This window comes from Mesoplodon mirus (genome assembly GCF_964341445.2).
Source record: "Mesoplodon mirus genome assembly, chromosome: X".
Classification (NCBI taxonomy): domain Eukaryota; kingdom Metazoa; phylum Chordata; class Mammalia; order Artiodactyla; family Ziphiidae; genus Mesoplodon; species Mesoplodon mirus.
In genome coordinates this window covers 140,212,703-140,235,994 of record NC_138981.1, presented here as the reverse complement: position 1 = coordinate 140,235,994, position 23,292 = coordinate 140,212,703, and the positions used below count along the sequence as shown (strand labels likewise).

The following is a 23,292-nucleotide window of genomic DNA, read 5'->3' as shown; positions in this document are numbered from 1 at the left end:
TTTACCCCTGTGTATTAGTTTCCTAGCACTGCTGTGACAAATTACCATAAACTAATTGGCGTAAACAACAGAAATTTATTTTCTCACAATTCTAGAAGCAGGAAGTCTGAAATCAAGATGTTGGCAGGGCCATGTCCTCTCTGAAGACTCTAGGAGAGAACTCTTCCTTCCCTCTTCTGGGTTCTGGTTGTTGCCAACAATCCTTGGTGTTCTTTGGCAACATCACTACACTCTCTGCCTCCATCATCTTCCCTGTGTCTCTTCTGTGTCTTCAAATTTCTCTCTCCTTATAAGGGGACCATTTGTTGGATTTAGGGCCCACACTAATCCAGTGTGACCTCATCTTATCTTGATTATCTTCCAAGACCCTATTTCCAAATAACGTCTCATTCACATGTACTAGAAGTTAAGACTTCAACATATCTTTTTGTGGAATGCAGTTCAACTCACAGCACCCTGGAAAGGGACAAAAACAACCGTGAAGGCCACACTCCCAAAACATAGACCCACTATGCACTCCAAAGACTTAGACTTAATGCAAAGATTAGAGAATTCCCCTCCCCCCCACTACAACCAACTAATAAGCCTCCAGTTAAAATAGCAGTGGATTACAGCTGCAAAAGACAGACTGTCTCTGAGGTGAAGCACAAAGAGAAGGGCCAAGGCCAAGAGGGGGGATACAAACAAGATCACTAGAGAAATTTAAAGCCTCTGGTACCCATAGAGACAATAAATGTCAAACATAGCCCAACTCTTGGCCAGATTGATATAGTCACCCATAAATTCCTATTTACCTCAGTATCTACTGCTCTATACATGTCTGGCTGTCAACTACAAGAACAAAATTACAAAACATGCTAAAAGGCAAGAAATAACACAAGTTGAAGAGACAAAACACCATCAAAACTAGACTCACATATGACACAGGTGTTGAAATTTTCAGTCAGGAAATTTAAAATAACTATGGTTAATATCTTAAGGATTCTAATGGAAAAGGTAGACAAAATGAAAGACCAGATAGATAATGTCAGCAGGTTGATGGAAAATATAAGAAAGAATCAAAAGGAAATCAAAAGCACAGTAACAGAAATGAGGAATGACTTTGATGGACTCATAAGATACAACAAGGAATAGAATCAGTGAATATAAAGATAGGTCAATAGAAATTACCCAGACTGAAATGCACAGAGAAAATGAGAGTGGAAACAAACAAACAAAAAAGAGTATTCAGGAAGTGTGGAACGATATCAAAAGTTGTAACATATGCATGAATGGAATACCAGAAAGAAAAGAACGAAAGAACTAAGCAGAAGACATATTTGAAGAAATAATTTTTGAAAGCTTTCCAAAATAAGTGACGGACACCAAACCACATATCCAAGAAGCTTAGAGAAGCTTAGCATCCATTTTTAACACCCCCCACACACACACACACAAAACCCCACACTTAGGCAAAAGAGCAAAAACAAAGAGCAGGGGCTTCCCTGGTGGCGCAGTGGTTGAGAGTCCACCTGCCGATGCAGGGGATACGGGTTCGTACCCCGGTCTGGGATGATCCCACATGCCACGGAGTGGCTGGGCCTGTGAGCCATGGCCGCTGAGCCTATGCGTCTGGAGCCTGTGCTCCGCAACGGGAGAGGCCACAACAGTGAGAGGCCTGCATACCGCAAAAAAACAAACAAACAAAAAAAGAGCAAATCTTGAAGGCAGTCAGAGGGGAGAAAACACTTCACTTACACAGAAACAGAAGAATTATAGCAGAGTTCTCATGAGAAACTATACAAGCAAGAACACAATGGCATGACAATTTTAAAGTATTAAAAGGAGAAAAAACTGCCAACCTGGGATTCTATATCCAGCAATCCTTCAAAAGTGAGAGAGAAATAGACTTTCTCATATAACTTCTCAAAATATTGTAAAGGAATTTCTTCTGGCAGAAGAAAAATGATATGTCACAAACTTGGATCTACATAAAACAATGAAGAGTGTTAGAAATGAATGAAGATAAAATATAAACTTTTCTCCTTAATTGCACTAAATTTTAATTATTTAAATAGTAATGGCAGTGTATTTGGTGTTCATAGCACATATAAAAGTGAAACAAATGACAAGAATGTAACAGAGGATAGGAGGGAGAAATTAGAAATATTCTATTATAAGGTAAAGCAAAAGAACTGACAATACCAAGTTCTACCAAGGATGAATAGGAATCAGAGCTCTTTTTCATTGCTATTGGCATGCAAAATAGTACAGCCACTTTGGATGACACTTTTAGAGTTATCTAAATGTGGACTTAGATTATTTAAAATGCACATTGTAAACATTAGGAAAACTAAAAAAGTTTTTAAAAAATAGTATGAATAATAAGTCAAGAAATGAGATAAAATGGAATCATAAAAAATACCCAAGGAAAATCAGAGAAGGCAGAAAAAGAGGAAAAAAGAAAGGAAACAAGGAGTAAATACAACAAATGGAAAACAGCAAGAAGGTAGATTTAGCGTCAACTACATCAATAATCTCTTCAAATATAAATTGCCTAACCACACCAGTCAAAATACAAAGATTGTCAAAATGGATCAAAAAAAATTCTACTATATATTGTCTACAAGAAACGCACTTTAAGACACAGACCTACTGGGGGTGGGCTTGGGGATATGGGGAGGGGGTTGGGCTGTGACGGGGCGGGGGAGAGGCATGGACGTGTATACACTGCCAGGCTTGGGGTGGATGGATGGTGGGGGGTGGCCGCGTGGCACGGGGGGAATCGGCTCAGTGCTTTGTGGACGCCTGGAGGGGTGGGATGGGGAGGGTGGGAGGGAGGGAGACGCAGGAGGGAGGGGATGTGGGAACAGATGTATATGTATGACTGATTCACTTTGTTGTAAAGCAGAGACAATTTAAAAAAAAAGAAACGCACTTTAAATATAAAGACTCAGGATAAAAGTTAAGGGATGATGTGGGGACAAGGGATATATGGAGCTGTCTGTACCTTTGTCTCAGTTTTGCTGTGAACCTAAAACTGCTCTAAAAAATAGTCTACTTAAATTTTTTTAATTCAAAGTGAAGGGATGGAAATAGAAACACCATGCAATGCTAATCAAAACAACAGTAACTATGTTAATTTCAGGCAAAACAGTCTTCAGAACATGGAAGATTATCATGGATAAAGAGGCACATAACATAGTGATAAAGGGGTCAGTTCTCCAAGAGAACATGTAACAATCCTAAATATGTAGCACCTAACAATAAACCATCAAAATGCATGAAGCAAAAACTGACAGAGATAAAAGTAGAAATAAACAAATCCACAATTTCAGTTGGTTTTAATACCTCTCTCAGTAATCGATAGATTAAGCAGGCACCATCAACCAGCTTGACCCAATTGATATTTGCAGAACAATCCATCCAACAACAGTAAGGTACACATTGTTCTGAAGTTTATATGAAACATTCATCAAGGTGGACCACATTCTGGGCCATAAAACAAAGCTCAAAAATTTTAAAGACTCTAAAAACATATAGAGTATGTACATTGACCATAACAGAAAAAACTAGAAGTCTATACCAGAAAAGTCCCAAATATTTGGAAATTAAGCTATACACTACCAAAAAAATGTCTAAGTAAAATAAGTCTCAAGGAAAGTTAAAAATATTTTGAACTAAATGAAAATGAATATAGAACTTATCAAAATTTGTGGTAAACAACGAAAGCAGTGGTTGGAGGGGGAGGTATGGCAATAAATACACACACACACACACACAATCTGTGTGCAGACAACTACAAAACACTGATTAAAAAATGAAAGAACATAAATAATTGGAAAGACGTTCCATGCTCATAGATTAGAAGACCCAATATTTTTAAGATGTGAATTCTCAGTATGATCTATAGATTCAGTGCAATCCCACTCAAAAAATCCCAGCAGACTTTTTTATAGATATTGACAAACTGATTCTAAAATGTATGTGGAGGGGGCTTCCCTGGTAGCACAGTGGTTAAGAATCTGCCTGCCAATGCAGGGGACACAGGTTCGAGCCCTTGTCCGGGAAGATCCCACACGCTGCGGAGCAACTAAGCCCGTGCTCACAACTACTGAGCCCATGCACCTAGAGCCTGTGCTCCACAACAAAAGAAGCCACCGCAATGAGAAGCCCGTGCACTGCAACGAAGAGTAACCCCCCTTGCTGCAACTAGAGAAAGCCCGCACGCAGTAACAAAGACCCAACGCAGCCAAAAATAAATAAAACTTTTAAAATAAATAAATAAATAAATAAATAAATAGTGTATGTGGAAAGACAAAGGTATCAGAATAGCCAATACACTTCTGGAAAAAAATTAAGTCAAAGGGCTTAAGTTAACCTTAGTACAGTTGACACAAACAACACAGGGGTTAGGGTGCCAACTTTTTGAGCAGTCAAAAATCTGAGTGTAACTTACAGTCAGCCCTCTGTATATACACAGTTCCTTCATATATGTGGTTTTACATCCACGGATCAATTTAACTGCAAATCAGGTAGCACTATAGTATTTACTATTGAAAAAAATCTGCTTATAAGTGGACCCAAACAGTTCAAACCCGTGTTATTCAAGGATCAACTACAATCAAGGCAGTGTGGTGTTGTCAAAAGGATAGATACATAGAACAATGGAACAAAATTGAGAGCCCAGAAATAGGCCCACACAGATATGGTAAACTGATTTTTGACAAAAGTGCAAAGTCAATTCAATGGAGAAAGGACTGTTTTTTTCAACAGGTGGTATTAGAACAGTTGGATATCCCTATGCAAAAGAGCAAAACAAAACAAAACGTTCACACCTGCCTCATACTTTGTGTAAAAAATAGCTCAAAGTTGATCATAAGCCTAAATGTAAAATGCAAAACTATAAAACTTGTATGAGAAAATGTTTGTTACCTTGGATTAAGCAAAAAATTCTTAGATGCAACTTCAAAAGCTTAATCCATAAAGGAAAAAAAAATGGTAAATTGGACTCTATCAAAATTCAAAATATTTTCCCTGTGAAAGACACTGTTAAAAGAATGAAAAGAAAAGCCACACAGACGTGGAGAAAATATTTACAAACCACATGTTTGAGAAAAGATTTGTATGCAGATTTTAGAAAAACTTCTTAAAACTTAACAGCAAGAGAACAAATAACCCAATTTTTAAAAGCGTAGAAAGATCTGAACAGACACTTCACCAGAGGACAAGTATGGCAAATAAGCATATGAAAACATGCTCAACATGATTTCATTAGGTAAATGCAAATTAAAGCCACAATGAGATGCCACTATACACCTATTAGAATGACTAAAATCCAAAAAAAATCCTGGCAGTACTTAATGCTGACAAGAATGCAGAGCAATAGGAACTTGTATTCACTGCTGGTAATAATACAAAAATAGTATAGCCACTATGGAAGAAAATTTGGTAGTTTCTTATAAAGTTAAACATGGACTTGTCAACAGTTGCACTCCTAGGTATTTACCCAACTGATTTGTAAACTTATGTCCACAGCAAAAACCCACACATGAAAAACCACTTTATTCATAACTGTCAAAAGTAGGAAGCTATCAAAATATCCTTCAATAGGTTAATTAATAAACTATAGTACATCCATACAATGGAATACTATTCAGCAGTCAAAAGGTATGACATGACATTCTGTTAAAGGCAAAACTATAGGGACAGAAAACAAATCAGTGGTTGCTAGGGGTCTGGAGAGTGTGGTTACCCATAAGTATAGGGGAAATGCTAGAATGAATCATGTGGTACTGGATTATAGTTGAACACATCAGTATAAACTCATGTTTAGCCTAATATAGATACAGATGGATAGATGCAGAAATAATTACAGTTGACCCTTGAACAATGCAGGAGTTATGGGTGCCAACCCTCTGTGCAGTCAAAAATCCACATATAACTTGTAGATTGCCCTCTGTATACACAGTTCTGAGTCCAAGTTCGCTCTGCTCGCTGCACAACAGGCCAATAAATCAGGAGATGAAGTGTTGAGGCAAGGAATAGTGACCTTATTTGGAAACCCGGGCCTCTGAGAAGATGGTGGATTAACGTCCTAGAGTACCATCTTATCGGGGTCTGGATGCCAGTTTATTTTATAGAACAGAGAGGGGGAGGAGATGAGGAAGTAAACTAAAAAGGCCACAAGTCTTGCAAAACATCTCCTGGTTTGGCCAGCCTCGGGGAGGGGATGTGTTAATTTCTTCTTTCTTGCAGCCATTCACTGGTGGGCAGGGTCAGGATGTTGCCCTGTGAGCTGAACAAAAGCACTTTAGTTTAACATTCAGGCAGAGGGGCAGGGTTCCCCGAGGTAGGCCATTATGTATGCCAATAGCTATAGACAACATCCTTTTAGTGATTATAGTAACAAAAAACAACGGAGAGCAAAGGTTAAAATAAAAGAAACAGATCCACCATGGAGTCTGATTTTGCTCTTCTCTGCTACAGTTGCTCTGTATCCACATTTCCGCATTCTCGGATTCAACCAACCACAGACTGTGTAGTACCATAGTATGTACTATTGAAAAAAAATTCTGTGTATAAGTGGACCTGTGCAGTGGACCCATGTTGTTAAAGGGTCGACTGTATAGATATGTTTTTACACGTAGATTAATATATTTCCTAGCTCTAGCCACTGAGAGGTCCTGGAAACAATGACACCACAGTGGCAATGAACACAACCAGATCTTGGTTTCTAATACCATGCTCCAAGAAAAGGAACCAAGGGCTCCTTAGAAAAATGGACTATTCCAGAGCTGGGTCAGAGAAAATACAAGATGAGCCTGGAGAATCCTGAAGTCCCAGAAAGTAAGGAAGTGCTCAAAAAAATGATGAGGCAATGTTAAAGGGACACAGGAGCTAACTAAAAGAGCTTCTAATGGCCAAAGCTGAGACAATTTGAGCAACAAAATAAATAATGTAATATTGGATTATAACCAAAAGTATAAAATAAATATCCATGAATACATGCTGATATAAATAAATGAATAAATGGGGAGAGTACATATAAATGTTTCATACAAAAGAATTCCAAATAATTTATGTAGATATTCCTCCTCCCCCAACTATGGAGGTGGATCTTAAGTCCCCAGTCCTAGAATGCAGGCTGCACTTGGTGATTTGCTGCCAAAGAATAGAATATGGAAGGAGGGTGGGGTAACTTAAGTAGAGAAATGTAGCAAACACTACCTTTGATAGCATGTACCAGTGATATGATATGGTGAGAAGGGCACCTCACTCCTGTGGCTATCTTCCCCAAAACTTATAACCCCACTTTAACCATGATAAAAGCATCAGATAAACCCAAATTGTGGGACATTCTAACAAAATGCCTGACCAGTACCTCTCAAAACTGTCAAGGTCATCAAAAACAAGGGAAGTCACAGCCCAGAGGAGCCTAAGGAGACATGATGACTAAATGTAATGTGGGTCTTGGATGGTATCCTGGGACAGAAAAAAGACATTAGGGGAAAACTAATAAGATTCAAATAAATTATGGGATTTAATTAATAAATAATGTATCAGTATTCATCAGTTGTGACAAATTTACCATACTAATGTATGATATTAGTAATAAGGGAAACTGGGCAAGGGCTATATAGGAACTCTTTGTATTTGCAACTTTTCTGTAAACTTAAAATCATTCTAAAATTTAAAACAAATTTATTAACAGAGAGGTAGTGGAAACCTCAAGCCATAAGTTTCAGTATGAAAGGGAATATGAGGTGGAGTGGTAGTGGAGGGGGAATACTGTTTTAAGATGGAAGACATTGCAACATGTTTGCTGATGAGAATGATCCAGTAGGAGGGGAAATTTTGATGATGCAAAAGAGGGGGATAGAAAAATTTCAGAAGTGTAGTACCTGAGTAGGAAAGAGATAGGATCTGATTCATAAATGAGAGTGTTGGCCTTGATTAAGTGCACAGATATTTCAACCATAGTAACAAGAAGGAAGGCAGAATATATGGGCACAGATGCATGTAAGTGGGTGGATGTGGAGCATGGGTTTGTGGAGATTGTCTTCTAATTGCTTCCATATTCTCTTTGAAGGAGTAAGCAAGGTAATCAGTTGAAAGTGGGAAGGGAGAGGTGGTGTTGGCAGTTTGATGAGAGAAGGGACTATGTATAATAGTGTTCTTGGAGAGTGAGTAAGTGATTTTACTAAGAAATTATGCAAGGACTTTTTGGCAGCGTTGAGTACTCATTTGATATTTTTGGTGATGATTTTAAAATGAAAGTAACCAATACAGTTTAAATTTTTTTTCTCTAACAATGTTTAGCTGCTTGGCTGCAGGCACAGAGGAGGTGTGGACCTGAGTGTATCTGGGTCAGAGATTTGTCAGGGAAGCATGGCAGAGGGAGATATGGGGGGGGGGCAAGGGAGTTAAGGGTGTTTGCAAGGAATTAATTAAAATGACGGATCATGGAAGGTGGGCCCTGTAAGGAGGGAATCGAAGACATTAAAGGAGGCAAGATGATGGATAACAAAAAGGAGCTTATGGTCAATGGGTTGGAGCTCTTTGTGTAGCTGAAGGATTATTACAGTGAAGAGTGCCTGAATAATTGAGCTGGAAAAGGAACAACAGGTAGCCAGAGTATAGGGTGTTTGAAATGAAAATGATGAAGGTATTACAATTAATAATGATGAAGCTGCCAAGAATGATGACAGGGGAAGGGCTGATGGGGTGACAGTAAAAGACAGTAAACTGATCTTCATTTATTTAAAAATAAAGTGACTCAGGAGATACATGATTAGAGTAATGAAGAAGTTTAGAGTTATATAGATAGCATGAGCTTCAAAGCAGCAATGAGGCAACTATCCTACCAGGATTACTACAGCCTTGCCTTGCTCCCTTGGTGATCTAGAAACTAGAGCAGTTTTTCCAAAGTTCAATCAGGTTTTGTTTTTTTTTTTTTTTTTTTTGCGGTATGTGGGCCTCTCACTGTTGTGGCCTCTCTTGTTGCGGAGCACAGGCTCCAGACGCACAGGCTCAACAGCCATGGCTCACGGGCATGGCTCACGGGCCCAGCCGCTCCACGGCATGTGGGATCTTCTCGGACCGGGGCACGAACCCGTGTCCCCTGCATCGGCAGGCAGACTCTCAACCACTGCGCCACCAGGGAAGCCCTCAATCAGGTTTTAGTACTCTGATTTTAAAAATTGCTTTATAGAGGCCCACTGTTAGAGATGATGATTGGCTGAAGGTGGCAGGAGAAAAAAGTGGAAATGGAGAGGTCAGGTGGATTTCAGAGTGATATAGGAGGCGGAAGTAACAAACCTTGGTGATTGATTAAATGTAGGTTACAAGAGAAATGAGTTGAGTCCTAAGTTTCTCTTCTATATTGACATTTTGGCAAGACCTAATTAATAAACATTTGTTCAGTGTCAACTTTATACAGAACCAAAAATGGAAGACATATTCCCTACCTTAATGTAAACATAAAATATAAAATGAGTAAATAAATATAAAAAGCATAAATAGCTTATGCCATATGCAAATGCAAATTCAATTGTTACATACCAACTACTTAATTTCAAAGAAAATGTAGGGTTAGTCAAGGAAGCTTCCTTGAATTAAATTAATTTTTAGCTAGATTTTGAAAGAAAAGATGGTCATTTAAATAGAGGAGCCTGTAATTTTAAGGAGAAAAATGGCAAAAGCAGAGGTAATAATGAATTCCAGCCATGGAAAGGACAGTAAGCATACCAACTTGACTAAAATAAAGGGGATTTTTTGGAGCTTTTTAAGATATGAGTCCATCCCCATAGTACAAATTATTCCACTACTGTACAGTATGTTCCTGGCAACTTCTCACCCATCTAATAGGGCAGGAGAAGATCATTCATAGTTTTGATGACAGGATCATTCTCATTCCTCAATGAGCAAGTACCAGGAGCCAGGCATTGTGATAAATGCGAAGCATGCAGTGATGGAGAAGACACATTCCCTATCCTCAAGGTACCGTCTTATGGCAAAAACAAACACACAGACAGTTATAAGACAGTGTGATAAATGCTTTTAGACAGCATGTGGAGTGCTATAAGAACAAAGAGGAGAGTTACCTAACCCAAACTAAAGAGTTATAAATGACTGCCTACAGAATTTGAGCAGAGTCATGAATATTTAAATATGAATTAGGCAAGGGAAAAAGGGCGAGAAGGTAAGGATGAATGTTCTGGTCAGAGGGAACTGCATGTGCAAGAGCTTGAAGGTTATAGTTTGTCAAAACCCTGGATTACCTCAGTGTAATGACCAATCTGAATGAGGGTTGGTGGTACTTAATCACTTTTATCAGTCTAAGGGAGTGGTTCTCAATATTTTTAGTTTATGAATCTCTTAGAAATTCTGTTGCAAGCTATGGATCCTCTCTATAGAAAAATACCGAACTACACACACACATACACACACAGAGACACACACAGACACACACACAGTTTTACATATCATTCCATGGATCCTAGGTCAAGAACTCCAACTCCAGAGCACCACCAAATAATAGCCCCATTCCACAGTATCAGCAGTTGCTATATCAGAGACTCTTTCAATTAACTTCAGTGTCTGGATTTTCAAGCATTCAACACCAACTTTTGACTCATAACTAGAAGATGTTATAGGTACATGGAGGTGATGCCCCAGTGGTCCACTCTGCTTCTCTTCCAAGGCTGTTAGAAGGGAAAGGCATTTCCTCCCAGGTGATAAGCTACCTACTAGCAGCATGCCTGACTTAGACAATAGGATTTCTTGTAATATTCTTCTCAGATAGTTTGTGTGGACTGCATGGGCCACTCTTTTCTGTTTCTATATGTATCTCAGGGTTTTTTTGTTGAAAATCTGGACATTTTAGGTTATATCTTATAGAAACTGATTTCTGACCTCGCAGGGGGATTGTTGCTGTATGTGTGTTTTGTTTATTTGTTTATTGACTTCTCTGGAGTAATTCGTTTTTAACTGTGGCTTCTGTGTATCACAGTGGGGTCAGCATAACTCAGTGGTCTTCAACTGGGGGGATTTTGCCACCACAGGAGGCACTTGGCAATGTCTGAGAACATTTTTAGTTGTCACAACTGGCGAGGAGGATGCTTCTAACAGCTAGTGGGTGGAGACTAGGGATGCTGTTAAGCATCCTACAATGCACAAGACAGTGCCCTGCAACAAAAAATTATCTAGCCCTAGATGTCCATAGTACCAAGGTTTGAGAAACCCTGGTATAGTTTAGTGGCCAGCTAACACTTGGTCAGTGGTTAAGCTAAAAACCTTAAGCCAGTAAGGCTTCCACCTTTTGCCAATGGATGTGTGTGTGGATTGGGGCACACAAAGTTTAGGCTGTTTATTAGTCTGCCCAGGCTTTCAGTTTCTGCCATTCTTCACATGTCTCCACTGTGCCTCACATTCTTCCAGGGACATGTAGATAACTAGGGCCCTTTCCAATCTCTCCTTATTGTGTTCACAGCCTTACCAAACACCGGGGATGCGAGGGGGCTTTCCAAGGCCCACTATAGCTGTCTCATTCCCTTGATCCCCTTGATAGATTTCTGGCTGTTCTGCGGATCTATTGCTTGTCCCAACCAGTGTGCCTTCCTTGATTGTATTCAACACCCATGGGCATGGAGTTTTTATGTGCTCTGCTCCAAATAAATTTAGTCCCCTTCAGCAGCAAAGCTGCTGGCTTTCTTGGTTTGCCTGCCCTGGTAGAACTATTGCTGATGGAGCTGGTAGGGGTGGGGTAGGGAGTGGAAGCACCCCAAGCTAAAACATACAGATTCCCACTGTTCTTACCCAAGGTTCAATAGTTTTTCTTGACTAAAGGCTTCTTAATTTGTTGTAAGCCTTTGGTCAATTTCCAGGTCCTAAAATGGTTGTTATTGGTAATTTTGTCCAGTTTTATCATTGTTATTGGGGGAGAGGATTTTCCAAGCTCCTTACTCTGCCTTTCCTGAAGTCTCACCTTCAGAGATTCCCAAGACTACACTTTGAGAAACACTAGCATAGGACTTTGGGGTTGGACAACTTGAGTTCACGTCCTAGGTTCCCCACCTAATGATTATATGATCTTACAAAGTTATTTAACATCTCTGACCTTTAGTTTCCTGTCCTTAAAGTGAGAATGATAACATTGTACAAAGTCAATTTGAGGAGTACAGATATACTGCATTTTTTAACTGTTTATTAGGATCTCATTGTAGATACACCATAGTTTATTCAGCTATTCCTCAACTGCCCCCACTGACGGACATTTAGTCTTATTTTCTAATTATTTTGCTATTATAAACAAAACTATTATGAATATCCTTGTGCATACCTCTTCATATGTGACGGTTTCTATAAGGTAAGTACTGAGAGGTGAATTTCTGGGTCAAGCAGTAAATATACATATTTTTTATTATTTTCATAGAAACTTCCAGATTGCTATTCAGTGTGTCTTCACCAATTTATACTCACTTTACCAATGTTTGAGAGTATGCATTTCTCCACATCTTTTGAAAACACATGTTTTAATCAAACTTTAAAATTTTTGTCACTCTGATGGATAAAAAATGATATCTTAATACCCATTTCTCGGATTACTACTAAGGTTAGAAGAGTTCATGTGTTTACTGGTCAATTCTGGTGACTTTCCTATTGATATCCTTTGGTCATTTTTCTATTGAGTTATCTTAATGATCACAAGGATTTATTCTATATCCTGGGTATTAACCCTTGTATGTTAAAAATATTTTTCCTGTTACTTGTCTTTTAACTTTGTTTTTTGCATTGTTTGCAAAACAGAAGGTTTTTATTTTCATACACACAAATTATCTTTTATGCTTTTTGTGTCATATTAGAAAGGCTTTTCCTACCTCAAAGTTGTCAACATATAATAGTTTTATTTTTTATATTTTACTCGATCAGTAATTTACTGTTGAGGCTGACGTGACTCTAGAATCAATTTTTCAAAATTTATTTTTCCAAAACTAGTTATTGAGTAATCTGTCTTTTCACCACTGTTACAAAATGCCACCTTTAACATATACCATATTTTCATGTACAGTTGAGTCTGTTTTGAGACTCTATTCTGTCCCCTTGATCTCTTAGTCCATTCTGCATGAATATCATACTTTTTAAATGACTATAGCTTTATAATACATTTTTATATGTAGTAAGACTTCCCCTCCGTGCCTTTCTTTTTCTTTCTCAAAATTGTTACTTTATTAATTCTGAGTATGATTCTTGGAATTAGCCTGTCCAGTACATGAAAATTTTCACTGGGATTTGGATTGGAAGTACATGGAGTTTTGTGTATTAATTTGTGGGAGAATTCCTATCTTTTCATTATTGAATCTGCCCATCTGTGAGCATATTTCTCCATTCAAGTTTCCTTCAAGTCTTTCAGGATAGTTTTATAGATTTCTCCATAGTAGTCTTCCACATTTTCATTTTTTCCCAGACACTTTATAGTTTTTGTTCCTCTTATAAATTTGAACTCCTTTTTATTTACCTTGTCTAAATGAATAACCTGATGTATAAGAAAGTTTGATTTTTTGCTAACTTTTTATTTTGATACATCTTCAAACTAACAGAAAAGTTGCAAGAATGGTACAAGGACCTCCTTTATATCCTCTATCCATGTCTTCTTTTTATATACTTGAATGGCTTCATTTTCCAAATTTAGAACTCTGATCTGTTTTGAATTTATCATGGACACCCAGTGACAATATGAGATATGGACTCAATTTTATCTCTTTGCAAATGATTATCAGTTGTCCCAACACCATTTATTTAAAAATTCATATTTTCCACAATGATTACACCTGCCAGTTTTTACATACCAATTTTCTATATGCATTCATGTATATTTTTGGACTCTTTATACTCTTCTGTTGTTTTAACTGCCTTTTCCTATATCAACATCACACTGTTTTAATCATAGAAGTTCTATACTATGTTTTAATATCTAGTAGGGGGCTAGTGTCCCCCTCATTGCTCTTGCTTATTTCTTGGTAGAAGACTTTTTGAAGGAAGTTTTCTGGGTCCTGATTTTTTAGTTTTCCTAAATAAGTATTTATTTATTTTTATAAAATAAAAATGTAAAATAATATAATAATATAAAAGAGTGTGATCTTTTCCTTAGAACTGCAATATGCTAACACCGTGATGCGCTTCGATTATGTCTGGCTTCGAGACCACTGCCTCTCAGCATCTTGCTACAACTCTAAGACTCACCAGCGCAGCCTAGACACTGCCAGTGTGGATTTATGTATCCAGCCAAAGACCATTCGTCTGGATGAGACCACACTCTTTTTCACTTGTGAGTGGACAGGAGACTTGGTCTTCTTTGGGGTACTCTTTTAAAGAACAATTGTTTTACAAAAAAATGATTTGCCCCTTTCCAAAACAGGGTATTCTTTTAGTTACTCTTTGTTTTTCCTTTCTTTGGAAGCATTTATTTTTGAACCTTTTATTTTTCTTCTTAAATAAAATTGCTCTAATCTACAGCTGACATCATTCTTAACCAGTAAATTATTGGCAGTATTTATAATTATTATTTTTAATGCCTTTGATTTTTCCCTTAAAAGGGCCAGATGGTCATGTGACTAAATATGATTTGGATTGGCTGGTGAAAAACAGCTATGAAGGGCAGAAACAAAAGGTCATCCAGCCTAGAATCTTATGGAATGCAGAAATCTACCAGCAAGCCCAAGTTCCATCTGTAGATTTCCAGAGCTTCTTAGAAACCAAGGAGGGACTGAAGAACTTTCTACAAAACTTTCTGCTCTATGGAATTGCTTTCGTAGAAAATGTCCCTCCTACTCAGGAACACACAGAGAAGTTGGCAGAAAGGATCAGCTTGATCAGGTAAGTCATTAGTTTCCTGATATCTGCAGAAATTAATTTCCAGTGACAGGTATGGTCACCTTTGTTTTTCCAGAATATTTTGTGGCCTGAATAATGGGATTCCCATTTATAGTGCTTTATTTGAAGCCCAGATTTCTAATCTCTAAAGACACTTACATGTTAAATATGGTGAAGACTTCAAAGTCATTGGTATTTTTTTCCAGCCCAGTGATGCTCAAAGTAGGAGTTAGTCATTGTACATGAGAAAGGGCACTAACTGTGAGTAAAGAGAACCAGATAGTAGTCTGAGTTCTACCATCAAGCAGTTGGGTAAACATAGACAACTGCATAACACACACACCCCTACCCTCAATCCCCACTCCCGCCGCCACAGTAGCCTCTATTTTCCTATCTTATCAGTAACAGGATTGAATAAGATAGTGTCTAAAGATCATCTACTTTTGATCTTCTATTATTCCTAAGGCTTAATTCAGAGCCTGGTTGTTAATACTACTGCCTTATACTGTATAGCATTTAACCAGCATATTCAAATCCATTATTTTCATTGGTCATTATAGTAATCCTGATAAGTGTGTATTTTATCTCCTGTTCTACTGATGAGGCTCTTGAGGCTCAAATGTATTAAGTGGCTTGCCCAGGACTGCTCTGCTAGTCAGCAGTAGAACTGGGATTCAGATAGCTCAGGTTTCCTGATCCTAAATACAATGTTCTTTCCATTGCATTTCTAGGTAGTATATAGATTTATCTTCTGTAGTGATGTAAACCAACTTTGTTATAATTAGTACTTTCCTTTTATTTCATAAGAGCCAGATATAGCTCATTGTGTAGCAGACAGTATGCTGGGTCATTTGCCCTATCCTAGTAGAGCATAGTTAACATTTGTGAACCATTCAGTTTCAAACACAGTTTGAGAACTTTCAAGTAAAAAAGCTGTGCTAGTAAGCAATAAATTGACAAGGCTTTAGAGGTTATAGTTCAAAAGGAAGACCATTTCCTGTTTGTATTTTGAGGGTTCAGAGAATAAGATGAACTCTGAAAGCTAAAGAATTAAAGTGACCTTTAGTCAGATCTGAGCCTACTAGGAAAATAACTATGAAGTCAAAACCCATGACGTTATTGTATCTCTCCTCAAGGAGAGATACAATAACAGTGATACAGCAACTCTCACTAAATACTTGCTAATATAAACTATCCTTTCTCTTTTTCTTATTCCTCCATGTCTAAAAGATGGGTGAAGATCTACATTAATCACTTCTAAAAGCAGCTACCCAAAAACATCTTTTTCTATGTGAGGAAGGTGAGTGCAGGACAGAAGTTTGGGTGTGAAAGCTATTAAAAGTAGAAACATAAACAGAGTGGGATGGTTCCCTAAGCTTTCAAACTATATTATCCTTTCACCCTTTTCCCCCCAGCTTCCTAGAATATTACTCAGTGGAGGAATTGTTTAGACTGGTGATGTGTTCAACTGTCATATTTACCTTATAGATGGAAATCTGGAGCCAAACAATCTATTGTTATTTGTGAATAATTAAAGAAAGTATTGGAAAGAGTTTTGAATGATAAGAATGAAAGGTTTCCTATACTTCATTTAACAGAGAAACCATCTATGGGAAGATGTGGTATTTCACTTCAGACTTCTCCAGGGGTGACACTGCATACACCAAGCTAGCTCTGGATCGGCACACTGACACTACCTATTTTCAAGAGCCCTGTGGGTAGGTGGATTAGAATTTTCCAAAGTGAGATCATTACGTGTGATGGTCTTGAATAGTTTCTTAATCATTCTCTGTTTTATTTGAACCAAGATCATATCTGCTGCTGCTGCTGATTTGTGTGACCCTTTCTTTTCTCCTTAGAAACATGATCATTTTTAAACACCCTAGCTCAGTCTTCTTTAGACTTATAGGAATAAAATTTTTGAAATGATTGAAAATCTACCTTACTACATAAATGGATGTAAATTTTGTTTAATTTACATTTTTTCTGAAAGTAATTACAAATAACTTACCAAAAATGTATTGATTAACCATTAGTTTGGGAATTTGTACAGTTTTTCATATTTAGTTATTATATTGCAAAGGGGTCAATCTTCTAAACACAGCTACTTTGGGTATGGTAGTAAGAGGAATTTAAATCCAATTTACAAGAAGTTAGGGAGGAGGAATGAATGAAAAATAACCTTCTTACATGGACTCCGAAGCTATTGAGTCAAAGACAACGTATACCATACTTTTTTGCAGCTTTATTGAGATATAATTGACATATAACATTGTGTAAATATAAGGTGTACAATGTGTTGATTTGATATGGTCATATACTGTAATATTATTACCACCAGTAGCTAACAGAGAGTAGATCTTAAATCTTATCACCACAGAAAAGAAATAGTAATTATTTGACATGATACATTGATTTCCTTTAAGGGTTTGGAACCTAAGAATATTTGGTTCAGAGGAGGAAGAATAAAGCATCTTTTTTACATCCTGCTCAATGTTATCGATATACAAAAAGCCCTGCATCCTCATTCTACAGGATGCAGAAGGAAGAATATGAGGAAATGGGATGAGAAACAGTTGGACAGGGGTTGAGGTTCAAATATTGACTAGCTCTTTTCTCTCTGACTACTACCAGAGATACACAGTTGTCTGTGCCTTTAATTTAACCCTTTCTAATCAATGGCAAGGACCAAGTACATGAGCAGTATAATGAGAGTGGTTGAGAGTTCAGGCTATAGCATCAACCAGACCTGGATTTGTATCCCAACTGGAACATAGGTTAGCTTTGCAATCTTGGAAAATAACTTAACCTCTCTGTGCCTCAGTTTCTTCATCTGTAGAATGGGACTAGTAATAAAACCTGTCCATTTGTATTGCTTAGGGATTAAGTTACATGATGTATTTAAAGCACTTGGCATACTTCCTAGAACATAATAAATGTTCAATAAATACTAGCTATTATTATTATCATTTTAGCCATTGTCATCATCATCATCATCATTATATGCCTTATGCTTTCTAAAGCTACCTTTGCTCAGGATCTCATCCTTTCCAACCTCCTTGGGGATTTCTCTCTCCTGTATCTTCAGCCTTCCATACATATTGACTCCTTCCTATCAGCTTCTCATTTCTTAAATCTCTACTTTTGTACACTTCCTTTGACTCTATCTCCTTCTAGTTACAGCCCCACCTTACTCCTCACCTTCACAGCTAAACTTATTGAAATAATTGTCTACATTCAGTGTCTTTTCATTCTCACTTCTCATTCACTCTTCAAACCTGTAGTCAGCTAGTTTATCCACCCCCTTCCCAATTAAAATTAATCTCTCCAAAGTCACCAGCAACTAACTTATTGCCATACCCAGTGTGTACCTTTCAGTCTTCATCTTATTTGACCCCTGGGGCCATTAACCACTACCTCTTCTTAAATATCCTTTCTTTTCTAGTTTTCCTTCTATATCTATAGCCATTTTCCCTCAGTCTCCTGTGCCAGCTTATTTTCCTTTGTCCTTTGTTGTAAATATTGTTGTCTCAAGGTTTTCTCCTTCTCCCTCTTTTCTTACTTGAAATGATCTCTTCAAATGACTTCTTCCATGCTCTTGGCTTTAACTATCACCTACAGACAACTACAAAATCTACCTCTCTTCTAAGGTATACATCTTCAACTGGCTACTAAGTAATCCATAACCTAGAAATTTCACAGAAAGGTCAACATAGCCAGAACTGACCTTTCTCATTTTAATTGTATTTACTCTAGGTTCTCCTTGATTTTATTCCTTCTATCTTTATTTATGTTTATTACTTATTTTACTTTGTTGTTTACTTTTCCTGATTTTTGCTTTTTTCCTAAATTACTATTAATTTTATTTTCCTCTTGCTAATTTGAAATTTTTACTTTAGTTTTCCAGTCCATTAATAGTTGCATTTCCTTTTCCTGTTAAATTTTCAGCCATATATAACTCAACTATTTCAACATGTCCTTAAACTGAACCTCTTCCTCAACCCCTCTCACCCCCTTATTATCATCCAATTATGCATCTGCCTGCATTCTCTTGGCAGATGGCATTATTATTTGTCAGGTTGTCCAGGTGAAAAACCTGCAGTCATTCTAGATATTTGCCTGTTCTTCGTCCTCTGTCGTGTTGCTTAGGTGTGTCCTCTTTTCTATAAAACCCTTCTCTAAGCTCAACCCCTCAGTATTTTTCTCTGCTATTTCAGTTATACAAGTTGTTTTCCATGTTTTTTGTCATCTTGCTTCCCACCAGTTCATCACCCATCTCAGTTTAAACTCCTTGTTGTTTTACGTTGATATCTTTGGTCATACTTTTTTTTTTTTTTTTTGGCCTGGAATGCCTTCTCCTCACCTCAATCTCATTTCAGCCCAACTCTTGCTCATTCTTTAAGACTAAGCAAAACCATTCTCATCCACCTCCAGAAACATTTCTCTATACAACACACCACTACAATAATTTCCTGTGTTTATGGCCCCACTGTATCTTGTATACAACTTTATTATAGTGCCTGTTGGTACTTACTTGCTTCATCTCTTCTTAGTAGACTGGCCTTCTTTAAAACAGAGACTAGGGGCCTCCCTGGTGGCGCAGTGGTTGAGAGTCCGCCTGCCGATGCAGGGGATACGGGTTCGTGCCCCGGTCTGGGAGGATCCCATATGCCGCGGAGCGGCTGGGCCCGTGAGCCATGGCCGCTGGGCCTGCGCGTCCGGAGCCTGTGCTCCGCAACGGGAGAGGCCACAACAGTGAGAGGCCCGCATACCGCAAAAAAAAAAAAAAAAACAGAGACTATACCTTATTCATGACGGTATTCCCCGGGTCTGTCACATATAGCCATCAATACATGTTAAATATGCTTAGGAGGAACCTGTAGTGGCATTAATACTTCAAAGCACAAAAAAGTACAGCTGGCTATGAAGGGAAGACAATTGGGAAATGAGATTTATTTCTTAGTGAAAAGAAAATGACACAGTGGTGTCAATAATCATTTCATATATTTTTTTTTCTAAAATGTTGATATATTCTCTTTTCTCCACTGAACAGAATAATTTAATTTTTCCCCCTCTTTAGCATTCAAGTGTTTCACTGTCTTAAGCATGAAGGAACAGGTGGCAGGACACTGCTAGTAGATGGATTCTATGCAGCAGAACAGGTACTTCAGAAGGCACCTGAGGAATTTGAACTCCTCAGCAAAGTGCCATTGAAGCATGAATATATTGAAAATGTTGGAGAATGTCACAACCACATGATTGGGGTAGGGCCAGTCTTAAATATCTACCCATGGAATAAAGAGCTCTATATGATCAGGTGAGTACCAAAGAACTATCCCTCAGTGTAATGTATTTGTCAGATATTAGTCTTCTAATGTAATGAAAATTCCTAATATCCTATGTCTATCACATTTTAATATTGCTATTGTATAGCTTTCTATTAGTACAATTTCCATTCCTATTATAATTCCCATGGAATAATAAATAGGCCAACAGACAAGGAATGCTAGATTGGAGGGGACAGATACATAGATAGATACTACATGGTAGGTTAAACAGGGAAAGTTTAGCATAAAGAATTAGGAACTAGGATAAAAGAGTGACTATGAGATATGAGGAAATTAATGTATATAATATTTTTTCAGAGCAGCTACAGTGTCATTGCATTTTAAACACAATGCTTTGCCATCTAATTTGATAACAAAATAATCCATACTCCTCTGTGCCTTAAACACAAGACAATTAAGTCCACTTTCCTCTTTTGTTGTTCCAACATTATGGGTATGCACTGGTAATAAAAAAAATTTAATATTATGGAATGACAGTATGTAACATTCAAAATGCTGGTAGTAATAACTGTATCACCACAATTTGTAATGTGCTGAGCAGTGGTGCAAAATGATGAGAGCACCACATACGTCTCTGTTGCTACTACTCAACTCTGCCATTGTAGTATGGAAGCCACCATAGACATATAAGTGAATACATGTGGCCATGTTCCAATAAGACTGTTTCTGGACACTGAGAGTTGAAATTCATATAATTTTCATGCATCACAAAATTTAAAAAAAGATATGAGGAAATTCATTATAGTACCCTAGGGCTGGGGCAGAGTATCCAAGGAAGAATAAACATGGAAGAGGTTCAGATCTGTAAGAAAGAGTGGTTCAGCCACCTGATATCAGTGAAGTTTGCTGATTTAGCCAGGCAGGAGCTGGTCTAGAGTTGCTGAGCAAACAATAGGCCACCCTTCCAGAGTACAGGCAGGCAGGGAAGCAGGCAATCAGCAACTGGTGGTGTGAGTGTGCAACGGAAGCCTAGGTGCCAGTGAAAGCATGCAATCTAGGTGCTCTTAAGTCTTCCTGCTTTCACTGGCACTCAGACTTACTTTCAGTGTGTGATCCCACAGAACACAGGAGGACTCCTGCAGGTCATTCAGGGGCTCTGGTTTACTATGCTGAGAGGGCTATGGAAAGGTTGTCACCAGGATGAGGCTGCAAGGTGGCATAGGGACCGTGTCCTGGGCCCTGAGGTTTGGTGCCACCTGATGCCCTCACACCCACACAGCAGAGACCTGTCTAGGGCCAGAAATAGCAAGAGAACCTCTTTCTGCTGCAGTGTCCCTCCAACGCCAGCTACTGAGAAAGTTTAATGTTGTACTCGCTATAAAGGAAAAATGCTAAAAGGAATTCTTAAATCAAGAACATGTATTGTATGTAAGGATGCATTCAGAACTGAGAAGCAATACATTGGTAACTGATACATATACATAGCTGGTTTCAGCTTAATAATATCATGTTGAGAAGTTTTGCATCTAGGTTCAAGAGGGATATTGGTCGACAGTTTTCTTGTTTTGTAATGACTTTGTAAAACTCTGGTTTACCAAAGAGTTTGTGTGATATTAGTGCTATTTCCACCTTAAATGTTTGCTAGAATTTACTAGGGAAACTGGGAATGGAGTTTATTTTATGAGAAAGTTTTGGATATTAAATTCAATTTTTTATGTATATATAGAGCTAGTAAGATTTTTGTTTTCTCTACTGGTTCTTTCAAGAAATCTGTACATTTTATCTAAGTTGTCAATTTTTCAGTCATAAAGTCATTCATAATATTCTCTTATTCTTTTCATATAATGTCTATCGTCTCTGTAATGATGACTCTTGGTATTAGTAATTTTAGCTCTCTTTTTTCTTGTTTAGTCTAGCTAAACGTTTACCAATTTTGTTCGTCCTTTCCAAGAGCCACTGTATTGCTTTGTTAATTCTCCCTATCGTTTGTTTCTGTTTTATTGATTTATGTTATCTTCATTATTCCTTTATTTTTACATACTTTTGGTTTAATTTATTCTCATTTTTCTAGTCCTCCAAGGTAGAACCTTAGATCATTGATATTATACATTTAGTCTTTTTTAATATAATCATTAAAAACTATATTTGTACCTCTAAGCCTTTTTACCTGCATCCTACAAATATTGATGTTTATTTTCATGATAATTAAGTACAAAATATTTTCTGATTTCGCTTATGTGTTCTTTCTTTAACCATGTTATTTTGTATTCTGTGTCCTCTCTGATTTTTTTGACTAATTATTCCATCAGCCACTGAGAAAACAACATTAAAGTATCCAAATAATGTGGTGATTTTGTCTATTTCTCCCTTTAATTCCATCAGTTCTTGCTTCATGTTTTTTGAGTATCTGTTATTAAGCACATACTCATTTATGATTTTTATGTCTTTCTGATGAAACAACCTTTTGTCATAAAATGTCCCTCTTTAACTTTGTTTTGAAGTCTATTTTATCTGAAATTCATATAGCCACTCCAATCTTCTTATACTTACACTTTGCATGCTATTTAATTTTCTATCTTCTTTTTCTAACTTATCTGTGTTTTTGTATTTAAATAAATGGCATATACGTACTTCAGTCTTGCTTTTTTATCCAGTCTGACAATTTCTTTTAATTGGGATATTAAGTGCATTAACATTTCTTAAACCTTTAAAACATTTTAAAAGTTATTTGTATACCATAAAATTAATACGTTTTAAGTATATAATTCAGTGATTGTTATTGTATTTACAAAGTCATGTAACCATCATCACAATCCAGTTTTTGACATTTCTGTCAACCCAAAAAGTTCCCTCCTGCCCATTAAGCAGTGACTCCCCCATTCCCTCACCCCAGCCCCATCCCATCACAGCCCCTGGCAATCACTTATCAACTTTCTGTCTGTATGGATTTGCCTATTCTGGACATTTTCTGTAAATGGAATCATACAATACAGAGTCTTTTGTGTCAGCTCTCTTTCACTCACTTAGCATAATGATTTCAAAGTTCATCCATGCTGTAATATGTATCTGTTTAATTGCTGAATAGTATTCCTTTATATATATCACATTTTGTTTATACATTCAACAGTAATGAACATTTGGATTATTTCTA

General features: G+C 37.4%; 1 protein-coding gene across 5 annotated transcripts in view; it reads left to right on the top strand.

Moving 5' to 3' along the window:
- TMLHE (trimethyllysine hydroxylase, epsilon) overlaps positions 1-23,292 on the top strand; it is a 63,566-nt gene that overhangs the window by 18,832 nt on the left and 21,442 nt on the right. For 2 of the 5 annotated variants that reach the window (XM_082610648.1, XM_082610646.1), the window contains 5 exons: positions 12,601-12,630; positions 14,132-14,308; positions 14,577-14,856; positions 16,452-16,571; positions 19,934-20,170. In XM_082610648.1, the coding sequence (XP_082466774.1) occupies positions 12,601-12,630; positions 14,132-14,308; positions 14,577-14,856; positions 16,452-16,571; positions 19,934-20,170 (844 nt within the window). Of the gene's footprint in view, positions 1-12,595; positions 12,631-14,131; positions 14,309-14,576; positions 14,857-16,451; positions 16,572-19,933; positions 20,171-23,292 lie in introns of all 5 variants that reach the window. The other 3 variants (XM_082610650.1, XM_082610649.1, XM_082610647.1) reach the window with 3 other exon arrangements.